Source organism: Xiphophorus couchianus, chromosome 21 (genome assembly GCF_001444195.1).
Source record: "Xiphophorus couchianus chromosome 21, X_couchianus-1.0, whole genome shotgun sequence".
In the NCBI taxonomy this organism is placed as follows: domain Eukaryota; kingdom Metazoa; phylum Chordata; class Actinopteri; order Cyprinodontiformes; family Poeciliidae; genus Xiphophorus; species Xiphophorus couchianus.
In genome coordinates, this window is record NC_040248.1 from 842,279 (window position 1) to 853,358 (window position 11,080).

General features: G+C 40.1%; 1 protein-coding gene and 1 long non-coding RNA gene across 2 annotated transcripts; one reads left to right on the plus strand and one right to left on the minus strand.

Moving 5' to 3' along the window:
* The first annotated feature begins 1,745 nt into the window (after positions 1–1,745).
* LOC114137188 (coagulation factor XIII A chain) lies at positions 1,746–9,735 on the plus strand. Its single transcript, XM_028005806.1, has 17 exons — positions 1,746–1,775; positions 1,864–1,966; positions 2,044–2,220; positions 3,043–3,291; positions 3,536–3,654; positions 3,730–3,837; positions 3,991–4,165; positions 4,843–4,981; positions 5,134–5,237; positions 5,314–5,402; positions 5,480–5,633; positions 5,720–5,829; positions 6,944–7,112; positions 7,194–7,348; positions 7,433–7,569; positions 7,638–7,743; positions 8,819–9,735. Exons 1-17 carry the CDS (start codon positions 1,746–1,748, stop codon positions 8,852–8,854), a joined length of 2,160 nt encoding a protein of 719 aa, XP_027861607.1. The 3' UTR covers positions 8,855–9,735.
* A 16-nt stretch (positions 9,736–9,751) lies between these two features.
* LOC114136486 (uncharacterized) lies at positions 9,752–10,681 on the minus strand. The gene is made up of 2 exons (XR_003593815.1): positions 10,554–10,681; positions 9,752–10,458 (listed from the first exon to the last, which is right to left on the minus strand). It is a non-coding gene; the product is annotated as an uncharacterized LOC114136486 (long non-coding RNA).
* Positions 10,682–11,080: the final 399 nt, after the last annotated feature.

Here is an 11,080-nt window from a genome sequence, read left to right on the forward strand (position 1 = left end):
ATATTGATAAAAATACTTTTCTTCATTTATAACATGACATTTTTCTGCCAGTGGAATTAGGAATTTTATTTTAATATTCAAATATTGACTTAAAACAAACTACAGGTTCATGAAATGATTTATTAAGATATTTGAACCAGAAACTAGATAAAAATACTTGGTAGGGTTTTGTATTTTTGCAGTGTAATAAATAAAAAGTCGTTCATTATTAATATTTGTTGCAGAACAGCCGGTAGACGGTTCTCTGAACCATTTGGTGCTTCTATTTTTTTATTTATTCATAAAAATAATCCATAAAATAAATCCTAAAATCCAAGATGGCAGCCATCGGATGTGAAAACGTGAATTCATCTTGAAACGGTTTGATGTGCTTCAAAATATAAATTAATCAGTTCCAGTTTGTTTTAATGATTTAATGTGAAATATTTTTCATTTATTAATGTTATAAAACAGATCAAGTTAAACACATTTAAATTTATTTTATTTTAGACTTTCTGTAGAAAAATAATGAACTTCTCTCTGAATATTTTATTTATTGTATAAATCCTTTAATTTTGCAGAGTTTGTATAAAACGCTGATGGAAAATGCAGCAGAGGTCAAGGTCAAGGTCAAGGTCACCTTCAGTCTGACAAACTTCCTGTTTTCTGAGGATTTTCCTCAAATGATGTCAGAAATTCATTCATTGGAATTAAAAACAAGAAGTTGACAAAATTCCAACAATAATTTAGATTCATTAGAAGTAAAAACTGGTCATATAAATAAAAATGTTTGTTTACCACAAACATTTTTATTTAATTTAAATGAAAAGTTTGTTGGTTTTAAGTGTCGGTCCTCAGAAGGAGAGGAAACTCTGGAGCGGCTTTATGAAAACAGGAAGTGGTGAGAGTGAATAAAAAGTGATGCTGCGCCGATCGGATCAGAACCGGGTCGGGCCGACGCGTCTCCGTCTGGACGGTGAGTCTCCAACTGCAGAACCATTTAATCAGCAGAACCATTCAGAGAAAATTCAGCAGAAAGATGAAAAACTTTACTGAAATACTTTTATTTTATTTGAATGATTCAACTTTTTATGGTAAAATAATCAATGATGAAAATCTGGAGGAAGAAACGTGACTCTAGAAAACAAACTGGTCCTGAAATATAAAAGTTGAAGATTTAAATTTGTATTTTATGTTCTTTAAACATAAAAATATGATTTTATTAGTTATTCTGGACAGAAACGGAGTTATTAATGATATTGTTCAGATCAGAGGTGAAAGTTCAATTCATGAAGAAATAATAAATCAGTTAAGGTTTTATTGGTAAAATAAATGTATTTCACAGGTTTAACAGTAATAAAGATTCCCACTTAAAACTACTAAACAAAATGAATAAATGAATAGTTATTGTTCAAATCAATTCAGTAATAAATGAAGGAAAATCAGATTTTAATATAAAAATATGTTTGCAACATTCAACAACATTCTTCTAGTTTTTAATATTTCATTTAAAATATTCATTTTAAACAAACTGCTGGCCTGAAAGGAGCGGGAGTCACCATGGCAACCAGTGACTCAGCGGGTTCCAGCATTTTCTGCTGCCTCATTCTTTCCTCTAGTTTTAGGTTTTCAATAACGATGTGTTTGTGTTTTGAAGACAAAACGTTTCCACATTCAGACGAAGAATAACAACTTTTTTATGTTTTATAACATCTCAGATCTTTCCTCTTTTTATCAGACCTGATTTCACACGAAGATTTTCCACGATGAAAAAAAGTTTTCGCTACGCGAGTCGGGTAAACATCCCAACATGAACGTTATTATCATTATTATTAAAGCGTATAAGTTAAAGAACATTTCTCTTTGTTTCTGTTTCTCTTTTAGGTGCCGAATAAAAACCTTCACATTGATCACGATGACTTCCGTGAGTTCGAGCCTTTCGACGGACAAACCGATCTCATTCCAAAATCGGCTCAACCTGGAGTTGGTAGGATTCGATTTCCAATGATTTATTGCTGCCAGAACGAGCTGAATCACTAAAAACAAAATGTCCGCCTGCGTCAGACGCGCTGTCGGTGGTGGGCGTCGACATGCGGAAGGAGGTCAATGCGGCGCATCACTACACTGGCGAGTACATGACCGACGTCCTGGTGGTGCGCCGCGGCCAGCAGTTCATCATCGACGTTTCCTTCAACCGACCGGCGACGCCACAGGACGACTTCCAGCTGGAGTTTCTGATTGGTGAGGTTCAGGCCTGATCTTGGCTCTGATTGGTTGGTTTCCTTGTATTTAAAGTATCTGCTGACTTTGCCAGAAGTGTTTTGGCTTCATTGAGCGGTTGGCCTTTGGCCTCGTCTTCTTCTCTTTGCTAGAGAACAGCAATGTGTGTTTTGCTGCTTTAAGAACGACGTCACTCTTTGGTTGATGGTTCTAAACTCAGTTAATCCAGCTTCAGATTAAAAGTGTTTCCACCCAATAAGGGGGCAAAAAGACCAATGTGTTCACTGCAAGTCTTTTAGTACCCAGACTCTTATTTTGAAGAGACAGCCTGGACTATATAAACATAAAACTGCAATATTAGTAATGCAGGTCCAAGACCAGATGGTTTCATCCACAAGCCTGATAACCAGATTGCTAATCCCAGTTCTGCTGCCTTACAGGCTTCAACTGTTTTATTTAAAATCTCTGCAGATGGAGAAATCTCACAGAGTTCATGCAAAATATATTTTTTTATTCAAAGCGTATATTCAGTGGCACAAAGATTTATCCCTCCTTTCCCAAACGGAGGATCGGTTTACAATCTACTGGAAAATCAGAAACAGTAACATTGACATGGGAAAGTTGCATCGACTTCCTAACACTGAGAACATTAAGACTGTGGAGTGAAGACAGCATCAGCGTTTCTGACAAAACAACATTCTCCAAAACTCCGACCTTAAAGACGAGTCATGTTGATTGAACTCAGTGCTAAAAGAATCAAGCTGCTATTGGAGGACGCTCGTGTCATTTTGTTCAGAATGTTTCTCTTCCTGGGTCTCGTGTGAATTTTATTTCTGCCTCCAGGCGCCGACCCTGCGGCCAACAAGGAGTCCCTGGTGGTGGTGAACTTCGGTAACCATTCTGGTGCGGTCTGGGCCGGTCAGATTGTCGAAGCTCGAGAAACGGTCGTTTCCCTCGGCGTCACGGCGAGCTCCAGGGCCATCGTGGGCTTGTACCGCATGTACGTGGCCGTCGCCATGGGAAACGGGATGCAGCGGACCGAGAAGGACCCCAACACCAACTTTTACCTGCTGTTCAACCCCTGGAATCCAGGTACACCGAAATAATGAGCTCACTGTGGGAATTTCCTGTTTCCAAAGGTTAAAAGCTTCTTTAGGTTCAACATCTGATAGCAAACCTGAAGAAAATAGTTTATTTATTTTACTTTCTCTCTTTTCATTTTATATTAACCACAATTATTTGAAAGAACTTCTTGTTTTGTGAGTAAAGTCACTAAACAACATCTGAGTGGCGTTTGATTGGGCCGGTGTGAGTCAGTTTCTGATCATGTTTGCAGATGATGATGTTTTCTACCCGGATGACGCCGGACGCTCTGAGTACGTTCTGAACTCAACTGGTCTGATTTATATGGGCACATCGGACCAAGTGACCGAGCGAGGCTGGGTGTACGGACAGGTAGGCCGACGTCTGAACCAGCAGAGCACAGATCCGCCTGAACCTGCCGTTAACCTTTGCAGTTTGTTGTTGCAGTTTGAGGAAGGCATTCTGGACGCCTGTATTTACATCATGGACGCCTGCAGGATGCCGATTCATAACCGCGGTGACGTGGTGAAAATGGTTCGCACTGCATCTGCTTTGGTGAGACGATTCGGTTTTTGAATCTTAACCAGGTTTTATTTACACCAACAACTTCATTCAGAATCCACAAAACAAGCATTAAATTTAGTTTTTTTGTTGGTTTTCTGTCTCAACCTGTAAACTAAAGCTATTTCCCTGACCTTTGACCTCTAGATCAACTCCCAGGATGACAACGGCGTGTTGATTGGGAACTGGAGCGATGACTTCTCCATGGGGACGCCGCCAACCACCTGGACAGGAAGCGCCAGCATCCTGCAGAAGTACCACACCTCCGGAGCGCCAGTGTCGTTTGCTCAGTGCTGGGTCTACGCCGGCGTCCTCAACACCTGTAAGACGCACTGTAAAAAACTACACTGCAGCACACTGTAAAAACACTTTTATGGCCAGAATTTGATTTGTTGTTTGAGATTTCAGTCAAAATTGGTTTTCGAGCTGGAACATTGCCTAAATAAATAAATGCTGTGGGTAATATTATCTGGTAATAGCTACAATTTGAATAATTTGAATTTTTATAGCTACCATGTTTGATAAATGTTTGGCCAAATGAGAAAAACAATCGAAAGCATTGCTCTGATTGAGCAAAAGCTAACCAGCATTAAAAGACTAACAGCTGTGAGTTTAACAGCTGGAATGTTTGCTAATGTAAAAACTTGACATTTAAAAATACTAGATGTTTGCAAAAGCAAGAGGTGACAGGATTAATACATGAGACGTTAGCTGAAAGGGTAAGCTGGTTGTTTAAAAGACCAAAAGCTTCTGGGTAAAAGAGTTGGAGTATTTGCAAAAAGTAGATTTCTGATAAAGTTTGTTGTAAAGTGTAAAAAATGTCCAGAGGATCTGCTAAAATGTTAACATGAGATTAGCAGCTTATGATGCTGCTGAAATCAGAGGATAGAAAACAGTATGGAGAAAAATAGTTTATATTTCTTGTCTATTGTCTGAGCTAAAGTGTTAAAGTTTGAACAGAAATGAATATTTGATGCTAAACGGTTTGTCTGTCTGCAGTCCTGCGATGCCTTGGGATCCCATCAAGAATCATCACCAACTTCAACTCAGCCCACGACAACACGGGCAACCTGAAGACCGAACTCATCTTCAAGCCGGATGGCACGCCTGACAGACACAACACCCAGGACTCCATCTGGTTGGTCCAAACGCTCCGCACGATACCGGTTCCGAGGAACAAACTTAACCTGTTTTTAGGGTTTTTAAACCTTTTGGGTTGTCAGCGACCGCCACGGCCGTCAAGGCTAACCGTTTATGGCCAATTACAGTCACTGAGTTGGTTCTGTGCAGGAACTTCCACTGTTGGAACGAGGCGTTCATGAAGCGAGTCGATCTTCCACAGAAGTACTCCGGATGGCAGGTGGTGGATGCGACTCCGCAGGAGACCAACGACGGTGAGGCGGAACAGCAGAAACATCCCAGACCCACAGGAAGCACCGATTATCCCAACCGTGTCTCGCTGTGTTCCAGGATATTTCCGTTGCGGTCCGGCGCCTGTCATCGCCATCAGGGACGGTGAGCTGTGTCACCCCTTCGACTGCGGCTTCGTCTTCGCTGAGGTCAGACTGGAAGGAGATCGACGTTAAACCTGAGTCATCAGATAAATCAGTAGAGTAATAAGCTGACTGTCCTCTAGGTGAACAGCGACCTGATCCACATGAAGAGTGACAAGTATGGCAATATGACTCCATTCAAGGTGGACACCACTTATGTTGGAAAGCTCATTTACACCAAGTCACTGAGCGGCTGGGGACCTGAGGACATCACAGGGACCTATAAGCATCCAGAAGGTCATTTTAAACTGCTTTATATGTCATGTGATCAACGTTACCAAGATTAGCACAGAAAGGTGAATGGAGAAAATCTGAATCTGCAGGAAGTCTGGCAGATCAGCAGACCATGGCTCTGGCTGAGCAGTACGGATGTTCGAGAGACAACTCCGACTTTCCTGCTTCCAAGCTGTCCATCCAGATTTCAGCTCAAGCGGTAAGGAAACCATCCATCCATCCATCCATCCTAGAGATAAGGCTTTGAGTTGTACAACATCACGGATACAACTTACCAAGGGTAGTGCAACGTAATTACTACAGTACAGGAAACTTAAGGGAAATACTGGAGCACGGCGGGACAGAGAGGTAAAATATGGTAATTTTCTGACTAAAACAGGAGATTTGACAGGTTGAACTGGTTCCTGTCAACATGAAGAACCAGCGGCTCTACTCTGAGTCCGTCCTGGATGGCTGAGCGTCTGTCTCTAAGGGAGAGTCCAGACACTCTCATTTCAGCCGCTTCTATCCATCATCTTGTTCTTTTAGTCTCTACCCAAATCTCATGACCATAGATGAGGTAGAAACATAGACTGACCGGTAAATCAAAAACTTCACTTTTTGACCACGAGAGACCAGTGAAGCGTCTAGTCTACCAATGGTCTACAAACTAGTGAGTTTGATGGGCTGGTTGGGTCGTCAACCCCGTTCCATCACCACCAGGCCATTATCAGCTCGGTGTTGCATACAAACCGGTTCAATGTGAACGCTGTTTCCTGAGCGAGTCAATGCGTCTCAGCGTCCGCAGTCCTAAAAGTTAACATCCGGTGGACATCCGCTTTGAGTCGGCAGTGAGTACATGCAGACCTGGAGGAGTGAAGTATGTTGGAGTAACATGAAACTGCTGCTGCGCAAGTTACATAACAAGTTGTTGCTAGGTAACCAAGGAGTGAGTGAGGTAAGGCCATCATGTACAGATGGTTGAGATTTCATGGTCCAACATACCGAAGGACTACATTTCTCAGACAAATTCCTTCGTTTTCCACAATCCAAATGGATGCTAGCTAGTTTTCTAAGCTAGTTGGAAACCTGACTCTGTTTCTTCTCCACTACCCCACACCTGTGCCACTTTGTGGCAGTCAGGTGGCTATTGGCCACTCGTTGCACAGACTCTCATCTTTAACATACAGTTCAATGTGAACGCTGTTTCCTGCTGAGGGGTTTTCTGTGTAGCACCCAGTATCTTAAGGCAGTCGTGTCTGGCGGACCTCTGCAGATCCAAGTACAACACAGGACCTTAACTCTGTGCTGCCGCCTCTTCCCTCTGTGTCCAGGGCTATGTGGGTGATCCTCTGAGGGTTTCAGTGACTTTTTACAACCAAAGTGAGACGATGAAATCGGTGAAAGTTCACATGGAGATCAGCCCCACCTACTACACCGGCGTGGTCGCATCAGATCCACTGAAAGTCGAGGACTTCAGGCTTGATCTGGACGCCTTCCAGAGTGAGTGGCTTTGGCTGCAGATCCCTGGCCTTAAACAGGGATTCCCATGACATTCTGGATATGTCTGCGTTTCTGTTGCAGGTAGCATTAAGGTGTTTGAGCTTTCGCCTCAGGAGTACGTCTCTCAGCTGGACTCTAACAGCAGCCTGGAGGTCACTGTGACCGGACAAACCGACGATGTAGAAGTGTCAGAGGTCAAGACCATCACCCTGAAGCTTCCACCACTGAACATAACGGTAAAACCCAGACTGAACGTCCATGAAACCTTCAATAGTCTGAAGATTTCACACTGATTTGTTGATGTGTGTACCTGTATCCAGCTGAGTGGGCAGCCTCAAGTGAATCGTGACATGTACGTCATGGTTTCCTTCACCAACACCATGGGCTTCCCCCTCACCGGCGCCAAGCTGGCCATGGAGGGAGCCGGGCTGCTGGAGACTCAGGTCTACAACTACAGGTAAACCTGCTTCACCTGCCTCACCTGCAGCTTCCTGTGCTTTATATTTAAAACATGTTTTCTCCCAGGACGATTCCTCCTATGAGCCAAATATCCCGCAAGGTCGGGTTCAAACCGACGAAGCCGGGACTCCAGACGCTCCTGGTGGTGCTGGACTGCGACAACCTGCCCGATGTAAACGCCACAACGGCTCGCTCAAAATCAAACTTCAACATTAGTTTTACAGCCAGATGAGGTTAAAAAGAAGTATGTAAAAATAAAACGTAGCAAATAAAATATTAGCCAAAATGTTAAACTACCAAAGATTATGGGGTTTTGCTAGCCTGTTAGCAATAAACTGTAGCTAAATTGAAAAAGTTACCTATTATGGATTTATTGGCTAAAATTATTTATTGTCATCATTAACTTAAAAAAGGCAAAGTTAAGTAGATAACAACTTAAATTTTTATTAAACTGCAGCTGAAAGTTGATCCGCCGGCATATTATGAAATAGATTTAGCAGCCCACACATTGGCTAAACGTTAGCTAAATGGTAAAATGGTTCACATTTTCTCGATTTAGAAAAAAATAAGTATTTAGAGATGAAATTCTAAACTTAAACTGTTTAGTTTTGTGTAGCTATAGGTTAAAACTACATTAATTTATCACAAGATTTATCAGTTTACAGCAATAAATGTTAGCTTAGCATTAGCTAAAGTGGTTACTGCTTGCTAAGTCATTAGCATTAGCCTACTAAATGTGCAAAAATCCAATAACAACAGTTTAAGATACTGTAGCTTAATACTAAAAAGACTTTTAAAAAATAAGATAAAATATTAGCTAAAAGTTATAAATGTCAAACTAACCTAGCTACCAAAAACATAGCAAAGCTAAAGTTTTGGCAAAGTTTGTTTTTATGAGGATAAAATTGACACTGAATTTGGTAAATCCAGCAATCTTTTATCAAAAGTCTAAAATATTTGCTATAACCTGAGGAAAATGCTGAGATCTGATGAAGTTTTAGCTACAAGAGCTAAAACGTAGCTAATAAAACTAATAGCTAATAAGCTAATAAAAACAAAACGTTTTTATTTCTGCTAAGTGTCTTGAGAAAAATCTTCTCTATACATTAGAAACACCAACTGGAGATTTTACCTTAAATTTGACATTAAAAGCCTAAAAATCAGATTGTTGTACCATTAGCATCTTGATGCTAATTAGCATCTTGATGCTAATAGTCTGTGAAACTGATTGCTGTGTTTCCTTTTAGATGACGGCAATGGTGGAAGTCAAGGTCATGCCGTGACCTTTGTCCTTTCATCCAGTGAGAAGAAACGACAAATTCTACAAGTTACATCCATCAGGGTCATTTTTCTGTCTTGAAATCATTTGAAATTATTCTAAAATCAACAAAATGCATAAATCAAACTTCATATTGAGGATCAGTGTTTCCAGTATCAACATGTTCAGATAATTCATCAGCTATAATCGCTCTCTGAAGACCAAAAGTATAAATCTGAAAGATTAATTTAGTATAAATGAAAGAATCTTCAGATGGAAAATTATGTAAATTCTAAATTAAATTTGAATAAATCCTGGATGAGGATTTCAGAATAAGATACAAGTTGGACAGAGTCGGAAATGAATTCAGAATTAAGATATTTTTAATTTGCAGGACCAGAAATTAAAAGTTAGACTTTGAAAAGTTTGTTTTATTGTAAAGAAACACAAAATGTCCTCCTATACGTCCTCTTCTTTATTTCCACATTAAGACAATTTAGATGCATTTAAATATTATCAGCTAAAAGTGTCACTAAAAAAACACAATAGTTGAGACAAGGTGGTTAATTTTGATTAGAGTGACTTTATGTTACAACTAAAAGGTTTTCAGTTTTTAATTCATTTCATATCAGTGTGATTCTTCTATAAAACTTCACTGTTCTGTAATTTTATCTTTTGCTCATTTAATGACATTTAAAATTAAAAGAATTAAAATTCCCATTTTTGTCTTTAACTTCAGAGAAAATTTGACTAACGCAGTTAATTTGTAATTAATTACTGATTTATTGTATTAAACAAAATTTGTTCCTTTCTGTCTGGAAACTGAACCTGTTCGTGAAGTTTTACGATTTTTGACCAAATCAAATGTGATTTTATCCTTTTTCCTGTTTTCATAACAATAATGACACTGTGTACTAACAAATAAAGCATTTCAAAATCACTGAATGTCTCACTGATCTTTAACATTTATTGGATTTTGCACAGAAACATTTTAAACCTCGGAGTATTGAGTTACTACAACGGCCTAGTCAAAGGGTCTGCAACAATCTTTAAATGTTATACATGCCTTCAGAACAGCTAAATCAAACTTCTGTAGTGCAACAAATGTTACATGGCCTTAAAACAGACAAAAGTCTTGATCTACTTCAGGACATTTTATTTCTGTTTTAGGATTTTAAATAAAGAAAAATATAAAACTTTTGCACAAAACGCAGAATGTTGAATATGCAAAATGAAAATGAAAAGAAAAAACATGATTTACAATTTAATGACAAGGAAATAGATCCAAACCAGCATCACTGTTATTTTAATTCATTCTGTGGTGGAAAATCAGTTTATTACATAAAAACGACCAAATTAACCAACTTTATTTAAAACAGCTGATTCTTTATCTCAGCCTCCAGTGGCTTTTCTCCAATAGGTGACCTTTGACCCGTTTCTGCTGGTTGTTTTTGATCAGGAAGCTGCAGTAAGGTCAGCCGGCCACTAGAGGGAGGCAGCGCTCTTCCCCTCCCAGTAACCTCCAGTCCGGGAAACTCCAGACTCATTTGTTGTTTGGTTTCTCCTGATCATCAGCAGCTTCTGATGTCTTTCCATCCGAGCAGCCATCTTGACTCCAGTTTGGACCTGCTGGTCCAGAACCGAAGTTTGATGTTAAACTCAAAACAACCGAAACAAACCGAAACATCGGTGTTTTTCCTCGAGTTTCTGTCTGTCTGCCTTACTGTGTGAGTTTTAGTCGGCGGCGCCCCCGCTTCCCCCCCCCCGCAGCCACAGGTGAGTCGACGTCATGGCAACGGAATCTGACGCATCAGCATCACAAAAACCGGTCGTTCCAGGTCCCGACTCAAACACACACGGGGTTTTTCTGGAGCTGCGAGGACCGGAGCGGAACCGTCACCCATCTAGGGTAACCCAGAGGTGTCAAAACTGTCGGCCATTAGCGCCAAATTTATCTAAATATTGTTATATTAAAACAGAAAAAACAACATTGACAAGATTTTAATAAAGTCTGAATTTTGTAATAGTGGAATCTGAGTCATTGTTGATCAATCATTGTTGTATTAAATCACAGATTTAGTTTTTTTTTAGGAACTTAGGGTCATTGTCCTTGTTTGGCAACAAAAGTCTGGCAACATTTGTGGTTTTCTGGCAAAGTGTAGTAAATGAAAACAGAAATGTTGTAAATAAATGAAAAATACTGAAGATTTGTGACCTGGGGGGCCAAACAGAGTCATCCAGAGGGCCACGA